The 17487-nt window shown below is 20.9% G+C and overlaps 2 protein-coding genes across 3 annotated transcripts; one reads left to right on the plus strand and one right to left on the minus strand.

Annotated features, from left to right (window-relative positions):
* The first annotated feature begins 111 nt into the window (after positions 1–111).
* LOC127291344 (protein lifeguard 1) lies at positions 112–9685 on the plus strand. Of its 2 annotated transcripts, XM_051320417.1 has the most exons (6): positions 114–351; positions 1711–1770; positions 2161–2313; positions 3985–4135; positions 5992–6262; positions 7849–9685. In XM_051320417.1, exons 2-6 carry the CDS (start codon positions 1722–1724, stop codon positions 8206–8208), a joined length of 984 nt encoding a protein of 327 aa, XP_051176374.1. In that variant the 5' UTR covers positions 114–351; positions 1711–1721; the 3' UTR covers positions 8209–9685. The 2 variants fall into 2 exon arrangements, with proteins under 2 accessions (XP_051176375.1, XP_051176374.1); XM_051320418.1 differs by lacking the exon at positions 1711–1770 and having other exon boundaries at positions 112–351.
* A 2519-nt stretch (positions 9686–12204) lies between these two features.
* Positions 12205–16319, minus strand: LOC127291348 (ras-related protein Rab-10). Its single transcript, XM_051320424.1, has 5 exons — positions 16073–16319; positions 15385–15445; positions 14645–14783; positions 14472–14561; positions 12205–13033 (listed from the first exon to the last, which is right to left on the minus strand). Exons 1-5 carry the CDS (start codon positions 16197–16199, stop codon positions 12848–12850), a joined length of 603 nt encoding a protein of 200 aa, XP_051176381.1. The 5' UTR covers positions 16200–16319; the 3' UTR covers positions 12205–12847.
* Positions 16320–17487: the final 1168 nt, after the last annotated feature.

Here is a 17487-nt window from a genome sequence, read left to right on the forward strand (position 1 = left end):
CATTTAACCAATCAAAAATTGGTTGCATTCCTTGTATTATTGAACTGTGTTTCTTATCTATAACTTTTTTTTATCTTCTATGACAAAAATCAGGTGTTCCTCTTCAGTCAGTTATAATCTTATAATTACGTGTTCGTGTACGTGCTGCTATAATACAGTTTCCGTTTACAGTACACATACTCTTGAAAAGAAAATATTTTCTTTAAAAAATAAAAGAAAACAATTTATATTCATTTATAAATAAACTTGTATATTCGCCGGTTGTTCGTTGATTTTGCAAATAAAATTCATCACAGTGATTGAAGATATTGCATTTAAATTTGAAGTAATTCATATATACAGTTTTCAAAGGTAAATAATAATTTCTATATTGTATATACATACGAATGCATGCATGTGTGTATATCGATTATACCTATTTCCAGAATGTACGAATGACGCATCACATTGATAAGTAAAGTTGTAGGCCAAATTTATTAACAGTTAATTTTTTAAAAACTAATATATTTTTTCGGTTTTTTAAAGAGAAAAAATGATTCATAAAGATATATATATATATATTTGAAAGTACCACGTATTTATAGATAATAGTCTTATCATTTTACAGTTTAATGACTGTCTTGTTAAATAACAAAATTATAATTTCACATTCATAAATACAACTATAATGAACGTGACTTGATTTTTTTATTTTATTTTTCTTTTTTTTTTTACAAAATTCTCATGTTACAATTGAATTTATAGAAAGATTATTATTTACATAAACGGTGAGATCATCTACAATTTTGATAAGAGATTAATTTTTTCTTCATTTTGACAGTATTTTTTTTTTTTAATTTTATACATTATGTTTAGATAAAAAAGAAAAACGAATGTATTACGTCAGTTGTATGTAATATATCGTTGATTATTTTTATTTACGTCTCATTGTATTTTATTATATTGACAATATATTTAATTACGTTTTTTATTAACTAAGTTAATAGTTCATGAACGAAGCCACACCTTGGCTAATTTCCAAAAGAAAAATTTAATATTGATTTCTTTTTAGAGGCAATATTCAGATTATTGAAGTGTAAAATGTGTTTCTTTTATGTTTTTTTTTTTTTTTTTTTAAATATAACACTTATTGTTTTTATTAAGTTACACGATATAACGCAATGTTTTCTTTTGACGTGAATAAATTGTCATTTGTTTGATTAGTTTAATTTTGCATTTACATAAATTAATAATTAATTAATTAAAGAGAAAAATCAATTCCTCTTTTTAATTCATTACATTTTGATTTAAACTATACAATTTTTTAAGAACGTTAAATATACATTTTTTTTAAATTAAAAAAAAATTTCAAAAAATTATTTATACATTCTATTAATCATGAAAGATAAGGAATAATAGATAAATACATAATGTATTTTCTGATTATCATCTTTACAAATAATTATTGATTCATTATTGACATAATGATTAAAAATTTGAAAATTTTCATCGGAAAATTTATTTCAAAATTCATTACTAATTAGATATCTATTTGTGTTTGTTTTTCTAATTTATGAAATTCGATTTAAATTACGCGCGTAAAATTTGTAAAAGTTTCGATTTATTTTTGTTTCTATTTTCTTTTCTTGCAAAAAAAAAAAAAAAAAAAAAAAAAAAAAAGAAAAAGAAAAAGAAAGTGAAACGTGGTTATAACGTTAGGTTCTTTTTCAGCAAAACCAAAGATGACAACTTGGCAGAACAATCCAGGTGGTGGATATCCAAGACAAGAAGGTCTAGATATATTTTATCTTGATTTTAAATAAATTTATTTAAATGGCAGTTATTAATTAAACACAATCAGATAAATATGCCACTATTATATTCTCATTTTGGTCGATGAACAATATTTTTATCGTAACATTATAAATATATAAATTATAATATATAATTGTTATATGTTTATAAATGTCTGTATATTGTAATAATAATTATTGTGATAATTTTCACACAGATGAGTAAAAAATATTCATCACAATTACCTTCATATCATGGATGATATATATATATAATTAATTTTTTTTTTTGTCCCTCACACGATGAAACAAGTGCGAGAGGTTAAAATGGAAATTAATTTTGAAATTTACTTTTTTTTCACTTAAACGTTGTAATTAAACTTTGCAGATCAGTATCCGAATCCAGGTTATCCGGGATATCCACCAAATCCGGGTTATCCACCAAATCCAGGTTATCCACCGAATCCAGGATATCCTCCAAATCCAGGATATCCTCCAAATCCAGGCTATCCAGGAGCATATCCAGGAGCAGCTCCACCAGGTAATTATTACATGAAAATACTTCTTTGGTACATTCAGAATTCGGTTTTAATGACTTTTTCAATTTTTTCTTATTTTTATCAAAAATTTGGACTATTTTCACATGTTTTACATAATTTTAAAATAAAATAAAATACAATTTTTTTAGTATACAATGCAGCTCTTCTAAAAATTTAATTACTTTAAAAAATTTTAACTAAAATTCTTCGCTAAATTACGAAGCTAAAGTACGCAATGTTTATGATAAAAGATTTTTAAAAAAATAATTTTTTAAAATGAAAAATTCTATAATTTTTTGCCTAAAAAATATTTCTTGTAGTTTTCATTAATCAACAAATTATAAAAAAATATTTTTTAGGCGAAAAATTACAGAATTTTTCATTATAAAAAATTATTTCTTTAAATATTGTTTATCATAAACGTTGCGTACTTCAGCTTCGTGCTAAATTAATTATTTTCGAAAAGTTTAATAAAATTCTTGAAAAAAAATACCAGTTATCTGAAAATATTTTTTAAATTATATATTTTTAAAAATTCAATAATTCAAAATCAATTAAACTGCAATTATTTCCAAATATCGAAACTTAATAATTTAATAATTAACAATAATTTCAACTAATAATATTCATAAAGTTTTTCAAAAAATAATTTATTTAAAATATTATTATTTTGAAATTTAATTACTTCTAAAAATTTCAATTTCATACTTTCGAAAATTTAATTAGGTACCTATTTCAAAAAATTTCAATATATTAATCTTTCTAAAATTCAATAATTAAAAAAAAAATTACTATTTTTAATTATTCATAGAAATTTAAAAAAAAAATTCATCAATTAAAATTTTCAGTAAAATTTCAATTTGAAATCATTTTAAATTCTTTTCCTTCTCAAAAATTTCAATTTAAAACCTAAAATTTTCAATATAAAACTTTCTGAAATTTAATTATTTTTAAAAATTTTCAATTATAAAACTCATCCAAAATTCAATTATTATTTTAAAATGTTTCAAATAAAAATTTTCAAAATTTTAATTGTTGTCAGAAATTAAATAAAAAACTACAGTAATTCAAAATTTCAAAAATTTATTTCAATTTTAAATCTTCTGAATATTAATTATCTAAAAAAACAATTCAATTAAAAATTCTTTAAAACTTAATTATGGTATGTTTCCATTTAAACTAAAAAAAAAAAACATCTAAATAATTGGTAGAAAAGTGACTACATTAAAAGTAATCACAAAAAATTTAGGGTTGAAATATTTGGGGTCAAAAAAAATAGTTATAAGTGTTAAAATTACCCATTGTACCAACGGAAAAGTAAGTAGCTTCTTATCATATAAATGGATAAATAGGTAGTTAGAGTGTCCATTATAATAGAAAAAATCGTTATTTTATCGATTCTATTAATAGCTACATATATTTTGATTATTTTTTATTTAAAAGAAAATTTTTTTTCTTTTAAATCCAGAATTGTTTTTCGTCTTTTGTAAAAAAAAAAAAAAAAAAAAAAAAAAATTATTTTCTATTTTTTTACTCTTTTACAATAATTTCCCTTTTTTGGTAAAAAAAAAAAATGCTCCTTTTTGGATTTTTAAACAAAAAAATAAAATTATCGTTATTACTTTATTTTAAAATTGTGATTGTATCGTTAAAAAAAATAATTTTTTTTTTAGATCCAGGCTTTATTCCAGCCCAAAGTGCATTTGGCCATCAACCACCACAAGGACCAGGAATGTACGGGTCAAATTATGCCGAGGATCCTATGCATGATGAAATCAAGGGTTTTGAATTTAATGACGAATCCATTCGAAGAGGTTTCATAAGGTAAACTAATAAAAATATTTCAATTATTCGAAATTTTGAGAAATTTAAATCCAAATGATATTTCTCACATAACCATTTAATCCCTTCATTGTCAGCAACACATACGCTGTGTCCAGGCCTCGGATTATATGACTTTCCGACTTTTTTTTTCAAAAATACGACTTTTTTTTGACTTATTTTGATAAAATACGACTTTTTCGATTTTCTTTTTACATTTTTTTTTACAAAATTCTTAAACAAAATACGTTTTTTTAGTATACAATGCAGATCTTCTTTATTTCAAATTATTTAACAAATTTTTAAACAAAAATCTTCACTAAATTAATTATTTTTAATAATTTTAATGAAATTCTTTACAAATTCAATTATCTTAAATTATTTTTCAATTACAAATTTTTATGAAATTTAATAATTGATTATAATTTTAAAAAAATTAGCAAATAAAATTACAAAATGTTTTTAATTCAAAATCACTTGAAATTTATTTCTTTGCAAAAAATTTCAATTATTTTTAATGATTTTTATAATACTCTTCGAAAATTTAATTATCTGAAAGCATTTTTCAATTAAAAACTTTTGGAATTCAATTTTTCTATGTGAATACTAATAAATTTTTCATCAACAGAAATCACTAAAAATTTCTCTTATTGTAATTATTGTTCTGAAATTCAACACAATCTTTTGAAATTCAATTATTTTTAAAAATTTCAATTTAAAAGATTCTAAAATTTAATAATTTCTAAAATTTTTTAAAATTTAATAATTTCAATTATAACTCTCCTGAAATTTCTAATAAATTTTTTAGTGAAATTATCAAAAATTATAAATTAAAAATAAGTTGAATTTCAATTAATTTCAAAAATCTAAATTGTAAATCTTTAAAAATTCAATTACTTTTAAAAAATGTTATCTAAAATTATTTGTTAAATTATTTTTAGTTCTGTAAAATTTAATTACATTATCTGAAAATTAACAAAATTTGTTGGAATTCAATTATTTCCAAAACTTTCAACTTTAACTCTTCAAAAATTATTATTATAATAAAAATAAAATTATTAAAATTCCTACTAAAATAAAATTTTGAAAATTTGTCTTACAATTAGTTCGATTCTGAAATATTCGAAATAAATTTTCTTAATAATATTCATTATAGAATTATTCTTATTACAGAATTATTAAAATGAATTTTATATCTAATAACGTTAGTTATTTAACGAAATAAATTTTGTTAAAATCTTAAAATAAAAAAAATCGTCTTTTTTCAGAATAATAAATCGTCTAAAACGACTTTTTTTTTGTGTTTTAAAGTCGATTTGAGGCCTGAATTTGACCTTTAAAATAAAAAATTCAAAATGACGAACATAATTTTTAAAATTTTAACGGATTTTAATCCGAACTTGATTTTTGCATAAATTAAAAAATATATGTCCGCCATTCAGCCATTTAGCGACCCCAAAGAGTCTTATATAAAAAATTTTATGAAATTCCCCATAAATTAAAAAAAATGTTCGACATTTTGGATCAGCCATTTAGAATTTTTTTTGAGGTCATATTTGAATTCAGAGACCCCAAAAATCCTTATATACTAAGTTTCATAAAAATTTGTCGACCAGAATTTGTTGGAAATTTTGGAACCACAGTATCAATTTTTTTTCTGTAACAGTGAAGGGGGTTAAGTCAATTTTAAGGAAAAAAATTCTAATAAATTGCATTTATTTTGCCCCTGGAATGATTCTTGTCACTTTCGATAAATTTTATCTTGCTGATTACGAATCTGCAAAAAAAAAATGCTCTAGCAACTTTTCATATTTTAAATTTTTCTTATTATTATTATTATTGTGAATTTTTATTTACAGAAAAGTCTATTCAATATTGATGAGCCAACTTCTTCTCTCAGTTGGTGTAATTGCATTGTTTTCTTATCATGAACCCACTAAGAAATGGTTTGAAAGAAATCCAGCAACGGTTTGGGTTGCACTTGGCGTTACATTTGCTCTATTAATATGTATGGCATGCTGTTCAAGTGTTCGTCGTAAGGCGCCAATGAATTTTGTTTTTCTCGGCATTTTCACAGGTGCCGAATCATTTTTATTGGGTGCAATTTCTTCAAGATATGACAGAGATGCCGTAAGTTTAAAAAAATAAATAAATAAATATATATTCAGGGTTGCCACAAGTCAGAAATATGTCAGTGAATTTAAAAAAATAAGTGCTAGAAAAAAATAATTAATTAACATTTAAATAATTAAAATAATATTTTATCAATTGTACTTTCTAAAAGAAGAAATATGAATTTTCAAGAAAAAAATTTAAAACCTACAAAATTTATGTTTATACAATTTGCATATAGAATAAAAATTTTTTGTCATATCGCTTCTACAAAATTTTTTTAAAAATGATTCAATTTCAATGTATAATGTGATTTATTTTCTTCAAAAAATGATTCTCTACAACTCCACCGAGGGGGGGGGAGGGGATTTTCAAACAAGCAAGCCATTTTAAAAAAGAAAAATTTTGATTCTTTTAAACAAATAGCCATATTAAATGTTAATTAATTATTTTTTCGAAGGTCTGCATTTACGTGGTTAAAAGTTTTTAAATTACTTTAAATTTTAAAACAAAACCTTGAATTATTAAAATTTTATAAAATATTTAGATTGTTTAAAATACTATAAAAATGTCAGTTTTTAAGAGAAAAAATTCAAATCTAAAGAATTAAATTTGAGGAATTTTAGATAAAAATTTTAAAATACGTTTAAATTTTCGAATTGTTTCTATCAAGATTAATTAGAATTAATTGAACTTCAAAAGATTTGAATATGGAATTTTTTGTAAATTTGAATAGCTAAAGATTTTTTTTTTTACAAATTTTAAACAATAATTGAGACTTAGAGAATTTTTTAATAAAAATTTTTGCAAATAATTGAAATTTCGAAGAATTTTTCTTAAAATACTTTAAATTAATTAAATTTTCGTATAGATTATAGCAGTTAAATTTTTTGTTAATGATTAAATTTTAAAAGATTTTCACTTGAAAATTTGGAAAATATTTTTTTTTTATTTTATTATTATTTATTTGGTTTCATATGTATGACCTTTCGGCCTTTTACATTTCCCTTACATAAAATACACTATTTTAAAAAATACTCTTTAAGTAACTTAAAACTAAATTTATAAAATTTGGAAAATATTTAAAAGTATAAAAAACTTTATAGATATAAATTTTTAATGTAATGAAATTTTTTAGAAAGTTATATAAATTTTTTACAATTAAATAAATTTTGTAGAAATTAAAATTAATCGGTTAAAAAGCAATAATTTTAATTTGGTATATATTATAAAATACATATAAGTTTTTTTGAAATAATAATAATTTAAATTATATTTTTGAAAATATTTGAATTTTCGAATATTATTGAATTAAAAGAATTGTAAGTAATTGAAATTTCGTAAAAGTTAATTGAAAGTTTGGAAAATAATTGAATTTTTAAAATGAATTTTATTAAAACTTTTGAAAATATGTAATTGATTTTTTTTTTTATGAATTTTAATTGTTCTTTATACGATGTCAGGGAAAAAATACAAAATATTGTTTTGGAAGTCGGAAAATTGTAATGAAATTTTTGTGGCAACTCAATATTGAAAATAATTTTTTAAATTTTATAATTAACAATAATTTAATTTTTCTTTTTCTTCTTCTTCTTCAAACACAGGTGATTCTTGCTGTTGGTATAACTGCTGCAGTATGTTTTGGATTGACAATTTTTGCATTTCAAACAAAGTTTGACTTTACGGCATTAAATGGAATTCTTTTTGTTGCATTAATTGTATTTGTCTTATTTGGATTGATTGCTATGTTTTTCCCGGGTAAAACAATGTCACTTGTTTATGCATCAATTGGTGCACTTTTATTTTCAGTTTATCTTGTTTACGATACACAAATGATGATGGGAGGTAAACATAAATACTCGATATCACCCGAAGAATATGTCTTCGCTGCACTCAATCTTTATTTAGATATTGTCAATATCTTTTTATATATTTTAACTATTATTGGCGCATCACGAGACTAGGATTAATTTTAGTTACAGTGTAGCTAAAATTTATATTATTTGAAAGAGCTCGCTGTAACTTTCATCAATCACAAAAAATAAAGTCATTAAGAAAAAAATTTAATTTATAAAAAAAAAAAAAATTATATAAAAAGTATTTCAGGCTTCTTTATAAGTGTAAAACTTTTTGGATAATCGAACCAAGAAAACAACGAGCGATTATGAAATACGATTTTTTTTTTTTTTTGATTACTTCAAATTCGAAATAATTTTCTCTTTTGTTTATCAAAATTAATCAAGTGTAGTGTCGTTGCATTAAACGGATATATTGGATAGCTTGAGGATACATTTTTTAGTCATTAATTTTCTTAATTTATTTTCATATACTCGATCATATTTTTGTATATTTATAACTCTTTTTGAAAGTATTGAAAAAAAAAGTGAGTAAGAAAAAAAAATACAACAAACTTTCTAAGTATTATACGTCAATCAAAAAATTTTCTGTATACAATAGAAAAGAAAAATCAATAATTTAGAAATTTTCTTTACTATTGAGTAATAATAATAATAATAATTTTACTCAGACAATAAGTGATTAACAATATATTTCATAATTGATTTAAAAAAATTTCTCAATGAATATTTGGAAATTTTTTTCAAAATCCAGGAAAGTTTTCTTTCAAAGTTTAAAAAAGTATTTCCATATTCTACGTAAAGAAAAAGAAATTCAATTTATTTTCTAAAAACTACGTATATTATATAAGTTAAGAAAAAAAAAAAAAACAATTTTATAGCTAAATATTTTGTAGAGTCTGGGTTAGAAAAAAATATTCTTACATAATTTAATAATAGTTATTTCATTTTATTTGAAAATACCAAATATTTGTTATTCTTTGAAAAACACATTAATGCAAAAAAAAAAGTTGTTACAGTTTAATAATATTGAATATTATGTATTAATTATATACTTTTTTTTCACTTCATTTTGAAAGCACTTAATTGTCGATTTACTGAAAAATAATGTCAATTCTTTTACAATTGTTAATATAGAGAATTAGTATATATATATATATATAGAAAAAAAAAGTTGTGAATTTTTGCAGTAAATCCTTAATTAATTGTTTATGTAATTTTTTTTCCATTTATACGAATGAATATTAATTTTAGCTAGTGAACTGATGGCAAATGAATAATAATAGAAAATGTCGCGTGCATTACACTACAATTACCTTCCCTCCCTCCCTCTCTAAATATGACAAGTCTGATGAAAAAAAATTCTTGAGAAAGTAATTATTATTTTTTTGTTTTTTAAATTCCTTTGACAGTGGATTTTTTTTTTCCCTACAATGTATTGTAGCTATTATTATAAAAAATAAAAAATGTTTCATCGGGCAATTAATGATATATTATTCTTATATATGAATCGAAGAGTTGTATCGCATTGATCGTCAAATTCTATATAATATTAATAAATTATCTATACTGTTTTTAAATAGAATTATATCTTGTCAGATTGTTAATGTGAAATTTTACCTAAGAATGTGTACAAATGTGTCTTATATATATGAAAACAAAAAAAAAAAACAACAAAGCAATATTTATCAATTTTCACCATCTTTTTCCGATAAAAGACAGCTTCGCTTGCTAATTTTTCGAAAATTATTGTTTCATTACGAATAATTGTTTAAATTACCATAATACTGTGCATAATATAACAGAAAAAAGTATCTATAATAAATATTATTATAAATACTTTTATAGTTGTTTAGCTAAAATTATATAAAAAAAAAAAAAATAAAAAAAAACCAACTTGCTAAAACAAATGTATTTTTTTTCTGTTCATTATATGAATTTACATTATTTTACTATTTTAGCTTTAAATAAAAAATGTTCCTGTTCCTTGTAAATTTAATTTGTATTTAAATAAAAATATTTGAATACCAAAATTGATTTATTACAAATTAGCGATATAATCCTCTCTCACAAAATTCTAGTTGTACTTATTAGGGTTAATATTTATTTTAATGCAGTTTTTTATATGTGTTAAAAAAATTCGTTTTTTTAAATATCCTTAATCAGAGTTGCCACAAGTCAGGGAATTAAAAAAAAAAATGCTGGAAAAAAACCTTAAAAATATTAAAATTCTCTTTGAATTTATTTCTTTTACCTTGAAAATATTTAAATCACTTTGAATTTTTTTTAAAAAAACCTTGAATTATTAAAATTTAATAAAATAATATTTATAGTTTAAAATACTATAAAAATCTCAGTTTAAGATAAACGATTAAAATTTAAATCCAAATAATTAAATATGATTTGAAAAAAATTTTCATCCTCCAAATTCATTTAAATTCATACAATTTTGTTACTAAATTTCTTATTTACAACAAAAACAATTGACACATTTTTTTACAATTTATTAGCACAGAAATGCGTACAAATTTTTTGAAAATGTATCAAAATAATTGAAGTTTTGAATATTCACAGGTGATATTTTTAGAAATAATAGAATTTTAAATTAAAATTTTTCTTTAAATTCATACTCCTGATATTTTTTTTATACAAATTTCAGATAATAACTAAATTTTAGAAAATTTTTTATTAAAAACTTTTTTATATGATTAAATTTTTGAAAAACTATTTAAGTTAATAAAAATTATTGATTTAGCTAAGAATTTTAGATAAAAATTTAAAAATACTTAAATTTTCGAATAGTTTCGTTTCTAATTAAATTTTAGAAAATTTTTGATTTGAAATTTTTTCAAATAATTACATTTTTGAAAAACTATTAAAAATTATTAAAAATTATTGATTTTTGGCAAAAAATTTTAGATAAAAATTTATAAATAACTTAAATTTTCAAGATTTTTAGAATTAATTAAATTTCAGAAGAGATTTGAATTTGGAAATTTTTTGTAAAAAAATATTGAATATTGAATAATAATAATAATTTAAATTATGTTTTTGAAAATATTTAAATTTTCGAATATATTGAATTAAAAGAAATGTAAGAAATTGAAAATTTGTAAAAGTTGATTGAAATCTTTCAAAAAAATTGAATTTTTAAAAAGAATTTTATTAAAACTTTAAAAAATATGTAATTGAATTTTTTTTATGAATTTGAATTGTTTTTCATTACAATTTTTGTTTAAAACAATTTTCATTTGATAGAATTTTCATTTATTACAATTTTTTAAAAATATATTTCACATTTGATAAAAGAAAAAGGAAAAAATACCAAAATTTCGGGGAAAAACACAAAATATTGTTTAGAATTTAAGGAAAATTATAATAAAAATTTTGTAGCAAATAATTAATTTATAAACAAATTCATGGACACATTTTCTGTAAAAACTAAAGAAATGTAAAAAATTATTCTCATTTTTTTTCATGAACCTTTTTTTTTATTGCATATTATATTAACTTCAGCTGAAATTTTCATATCTAGAAAGTAATATAAATATAATATTCGTATCAAAGCTTAAATTCTTAAAAATGATATTTTAACACATTGATAACAGCTTCGAAGTAAATAATATTTTTATATTTCTTCTAACAAATCACAATGTTTTTTTTTCTTTTTTGCAGAAAGATGGAAGCTGTTATCTTTCGATTTTTTTTTAACTATATAATAATTATACACACTTTCCTATTTCTTATTCGGGTGATGTAGGAATTTTTTTTTTTTTTTTTTTTAATGTCTAAATTAGAAAATATAAAAGAACGGCACGTATTTCTAATTTGATAATAATTCGACTCTCGGCAATTTTACATATACACACACATACACATAAGAGAAATTGGTTCATTTTAGGTTTAATTTTTTTTTTCCTTTTTTACCAATACAAATTGAAAAATGTCGAAAATTGTTCTTTTCTTAAATTATATTTATAGCAGTTATTTTTATATTCAAAATAATGAAATAAATAAATTGTATTAAGTAGAATGTATGGCCTTATGTCACAAAGAAAGTGAATTAAAATTACAAGTTTTAGAGAGAATGAAATAATGTCAGTATTAAATCGAAATATTATATTTTTTTTTAAAAGGTGCTTATCACACGTGTCAATAAACCCTCACGATTTTATTAGCGAAGAAACAAAAATTTATATATATATATATATATATATATATAATAAGCTAATAAACTGACCCTACTACGATAAATTATCGCATGTTGTTTTTTTTTCAAGTCCAAGTCGAGAGAACAAAGACAGTCTTCGTGTGTAAAATATTTGTTATTTACTCGTATAAAATAGGTATCAGTGATGAAATTTTTATAAAATCACGTACAAAATTTTCTATTCTCATCGAAAAATGATGAGATAGTTTTTCATTTTTCTATTCAATAAGATTTGAATAACATTAGAGTGTATTAATTTTTAATTATTTTTTTTTTTTTACTTTTATATAGAAAGTTGAAGAAAATCTAATAATTACATCGCGAGAACAAAAATTATTTTTTTTTTTTTCTTAGGCAGTGCTTCATATATATGTTTTATATTATATATGATCCGTCACTGATTATACAAAAAGCAGTACGAGGTAACACGATAAAGCTAATGCTATCCACGAATACAGCCTCATGGACATAGACGAAAATTGCTTATTATGCGTCCACAGAAAAATTATTATTATTATTTTTTTTTTATTTATAAAATTAGCAGCACCGATTGGAACTTCTTTCTACTCGTCGATCGACCGTTACTCGATCAGGAGCATCTTGTGGCTCTTTACCATGAGTTTTCTCCAATATTGCCTCAGCTAATTCACTAAACGCTCGATCTATATTAATATTTGCTTTCGCCGATGTTTCCATAAATTTAATTCCATGCTCTCTCGCTATCTATATAGAAAAATCAATTTTCAATCAAAATTTTAGTTTTTAAAATCATATTTTATAATTAGAACAGAGAAATTGTAAAAATTATTAAAAATCATTTTTTCAGTGTGTCTAGCAACCTGAAATTCCTTGAAAATCTGAAAAAGTCCTTGAATTTTATTTCTACCTGGAAAACCTCAAACAATTCTTAAATTTCTCATTGGGTCCTGGAATTTTTTATTTCGTGTAAGAATTTTTTTCCAACCTCGTTTATAAACACGAAATTTGATAAAATAAAAAATACATTCGACTTTTTTCAATGTATGCGACTATTTTCGACACATTTTAATAAAATATGACTTTTTCAACTTTTTTTAAAAAAACATTTTTTAAACAAAATACGACTTTTTTTACTATAAAATTGACATCTTCAAAAACTGAATTATTAAATGAGTATTAACTAGAATTCTTCGCAAAATTAATTTTATAATACAATAATTTTAATCAACTTCTTTAAAACTATTATTTAAAATATTTTTCAAATCAAACTTCTTATAAATTCAATTATTTGTCTAAATTTTTGTAAAAAAAAATATTCAATTATAAAATTTATGAAAGTTTCGATTTAAAATCTCCTGAAATTCTAAAATTCTTCGGAAAATTAATTATATACAATAATTTTATTCAAGTTTTTTTAAAAATTCTATTTAAAATATTTTTTGAATAAAAGTTTTTAAAAAAATCCAAATTATTGCCCAAATTTTGTAAAATTCTTCAGAAAATTAATTACTTCTAAAAAATTTAATCAACTGTTTCAAAAATTTAATTTTTTAAAAAATATTTTTCAATTCAAAATTCTCTAAAATTCAATTATTATTATCAAAAGCTTATAAAAAAAAAATTTTATTTAAAAATCTCAAAAAATTCAATTACTTCTATAAATGTTAACTGCAGCTTTTTTTAAATTTCAATTATTTTTAAAATTTTTTCTATAAATTCATTTTTTTCAATAATACTTTAATAGAGTTCTTCGAAAATTTTTATTTATTTAAAACATTTTCTAAACTTCTGAATTCGAATAATTTGAAAATTAATAAAACTTATTTAATTTCTAAGAAAAATTTGTTTAAATATTTATTATCTAATTGTATTAATTAAAAATAAGAAATCGACTTTTCTTGTAATGTAAATCGAACTAAAACGTTTGTTTTCTACCCCTAAATTCGATCCAAGGCCTAAAAATATCAAAAATTAAATGTATTCACTAATAGATTATAATTAAAAGAAGAATAAAAATAATTTAATTTTGTATATTTAATGTATTTTTGTCATTTAAATTTAATAAAATATTAGGTGGAAAAAAATTTTTATCCTGAAAAAGTCCTGGAATTTTATTTGAAAAAAGTGCTAGACACCCTGAAATTTTAAACAAGAGGAAAAATGAAATATTTCACAAACTTACAGCCTCTCCTCTTTCTGTGCTCACAACCCTTTTTTCATCCATATCACATTTGTTTCCTAATATCATTTTCTCCACGTCCTCATTTGCATGCTAAAAAAAAAAGAACAAAAAATTGATCAATATTCTTAAATACTTTTATAATATTATTTAAAAAAAAAACAAAAACTAATTACTTCGTCTATATTTCTTAGCCATTTGACAATATTTTCAAAGGTCTTCTCATTTGTAATGTCATAAACTAACATAATTCCCATAGCACCACGATAATAGGATGTGGTGATAGTGTGAAACCTTTCCTGTCCAGCTGTATCCCTGTAATATTATTTTAAATATAAATCTGAATATAATATTATATTATTTATGTGGTAATAATTTAAATTTAAATGAAAATTATAGACAAGATTAATCTTTACCAAAAAATTTGTTTATTAAATAAATCTCTTTTATTTAAATATTAATTGGAAACTGTAAACCATTTATTTATTATATGAAAAATTCAAGAGGTTTAGTTTCTTCATCTTTTTTCAATTTTAAGAAAAAAAAAAAAAAAAAAGGAATTTGCAGTGAAAAATTAAAAAAATAAATAAATAAAAAATTACCAAAAATGTTAAATGAAAATTTAAGAAAATAGAAAATCGTAGAAAAAAAGAAACTGAAAGAAAAATCGATAATTCTAATAATTTCCCAACAAAAAAAAATATTTTGTTTTATGAAAAGAAAGATAAATTATAGTAAAAACATTTTTTTTTAATAAAATTCCCGGTTTAACGGAAAATTCCCGACTGATTCCAACATTTTATGAATTTACTAAAACACTCTGAATAAATTATTTAGTAATAATAATATATATATATATATAATTACAACAACAGACTTTAATATTAAAAACAATAAAAATCAATTAATTTCTCACCATATCTGTAATTTAATTTTTTTTCCTCTCAACTCGACTGTCTTGATTTTAAAATCAATACCTATAAAAACAAATGTTACTTCAATTAATTTTTCAATTGAGTAAAGTGACTCAATAATTGAAAAGTCGTCAATAATAATAAAAAAAAAAAAAGAAAAAAATAAAGTATACTTATATAAGAATTCTTAAATTAGAATCAAACTTGTTTGTGACCAAAAGCAGTATATAACATAAATAAAATTTCATAAATTGTTATTTTCAAAGAAAAAAGTAAAATTGCAATGTATAGCAATTTATTTAAAAGAAATTTATCGAGACATTCTTAATGATAGTTAATAAATCTTTGATATATATATATATATATATATGTTATATATATGATGGGTTAAAAAGATACAAGCTTTTATTAACCCAAATAAAAAAGAATTAACTTCTTCAGGACAGTAGAGAACAATAGATGAGTCATTATGTCCAAAATAAATTACTCGTAAAATAAAAAGACGGATAAAAACATTTAGATATATATTTTTAATTTTTTTTTTAGATATATATATATCTTTGAAAAACAAACTAACCTAGAGAGAACAATATCATACACGCAAAGTAAACAATTACAGCTTTGTTAATAACAAATGAAAAAAAAGTCGATTTAATTAGATATATAAACGATAATTGTTATTTTTCTTACCTATTGTAGAAATAAATGTAGTGGAAAAAGCATCGTCTGAAAACCTAAATAATATACAAGTTTTACCAACACCAGAATCACCGATAAGTAACAACTTGAATAATAAATCGTATGTTTTTTTCGCCATTTTTGAGTACGCCAAATAAGTACACTAAACACACTACTTATGTATTATATATATTTAAAACAAGAAAACAAAATTCAGTGGTGGGGTTAAGGATTTGTTGAGAAGAGAGATAATAATAATAAAAGCAATGAAATAATAGAAGATAGAAATCTATACTTACAAAGAACCTAAAAAAAAAAACTTGTGTGTCTTCTTCTAGTGGTCGATTCAGGAATTAGACCGTATCTACTGCTAACTTCACTTCGTACAATTTTAAATTTATAAATAGAGAAATAATTTCCATTTTTTTTCCTAATTTTCCTTGAGAAAATACATTTGTTTGCAAATTTAGAACATGATAAATTTTAAATGTATTTTTTCAACTTCTTCATTGTATTTTATATTTAATTATTTTATATATAACAAAATCCTTACAAAAATCAATCGTGCTAAATACAACAAAAATTTCTTGTCATTAAAAAATATTTATTGATAAGCATTTTTTTTTAAATTAAATTTAATGAATTTTAATAAAAATATAATTTAATTTACTGTTTTCACTAGAGCAAGGAAATTAAAATTTCGATAAATGGATAAATTGAAATTCGGTTAAATGGAATTTCTGTTAAATAATAATAATAATAATTCGAAGAAATAAAAAATTCGGCTAAAATTAAATTCTAAGAAATGAATTATTTTCAATTAATTTGTTTATTTATTTAATTTTCAATTAAATTTGATTTTAATTTAAAACTTAAATTATAATTAAAATTTTGTTTAATTTCCCAAATTTTCTTGACAAACAATTTTTTTTCCCCTAACATTTCCCTGGCTTTTATGAAAAAAAAAAAAAAAAATTTCCCTGACTTGTGGCTACTCTAAATAAAAATTGTAAAAAATTCTCAACATATTGTCTCCTATTTTTAAAAAATTATAATTTATTTAGCATTATACACTTTCATCTTAATATACAGTTTATCTGTGAGATCCGTAGAAAGAATCTTGCATGAAAATGTATCAGTTACATACATTTTAGAATGTATCTTTTATTTTTTTAAAAAATCGTTTTCAATAGAAAGAAGTATATTGTAATTGTCATAGGAAAATTTATTTGTTTTGTTTGTTTGTTTTTAAATTAAATATGACAATTTATTTCAACTATTGAGGTAATATGATAATTTTGTTTTCAACTTAATAATAATAATAATAATAATAATAATAATAATAATAGTAATGTGCATGTACATTTTTGAAAGAAATAATAGACCATTTTTTTCAATTAAAATAAGAATTTAATTTTTGCTAAAAA

The sequence above is a fragment of the Leptopilina boulardi genome, unplaced genomic scaffold, assembly GCF_019393585.1.
Source record: "Leptopilina boulardi isolate dan_hultmark-lab unplaced genomic scaffold, ZJU_Lbou_2.1 LbouV2_132, whole genome shotgun sequence".
In the NCBI taxonomy this organism is placed as follows: domain Eukaryota; kingdom Metazoa; phylum Arthropoda; class Insecta; order Hymenoptera; family Figitidae; genus Leptopilina; species Leptopilina boulardi.

Bases quoted from the DNA above. Each gene is read 5' to 3' on its own strand.
- LOC127291348 (XM_051320424.1), bottom strand. From the start codon at position 16,199: ATGGCGAAAAAAACATACGATTTATTATTCAAGTTGTTACTTATCGGT. The intron at 15,446-16,072 runs GTAAGAAAAATA...TTGTTTTTATAG, and splicing joins TACATTTATTTCTACAATAG to GTATTGATTTTAAAATCAAG. The intron at 13,034-14,471 runs GTAAGTTTGTGA...TTTTCTATATAG, and splicing joins GCACAGAAAGAGGAGAGGCT to ATAGCGAGAGAGCATGGAAT.
- LOC127291344 (XM_051320417.1), top strand. From the start codon at position 1,722: ATGACAACTTGGCAGAACAATCCAGGTGGTGGATATCCAAGACAAGAA. The intron at 1,771-2,160 runs GTCTAGATATAT...TAAACTTTGCAG, and splicing joins TGGATATCCAAGACAAGAAG to ATCAGTATCCGAATCCAGGT. The intron at 2,314-3,984 runs GTAATTATTACA...TTTTTTTTTTAG, and splicing joins TCCAGGAGCAGCTCCACCAG to ATCCAGGCTTTATTCCAGCC.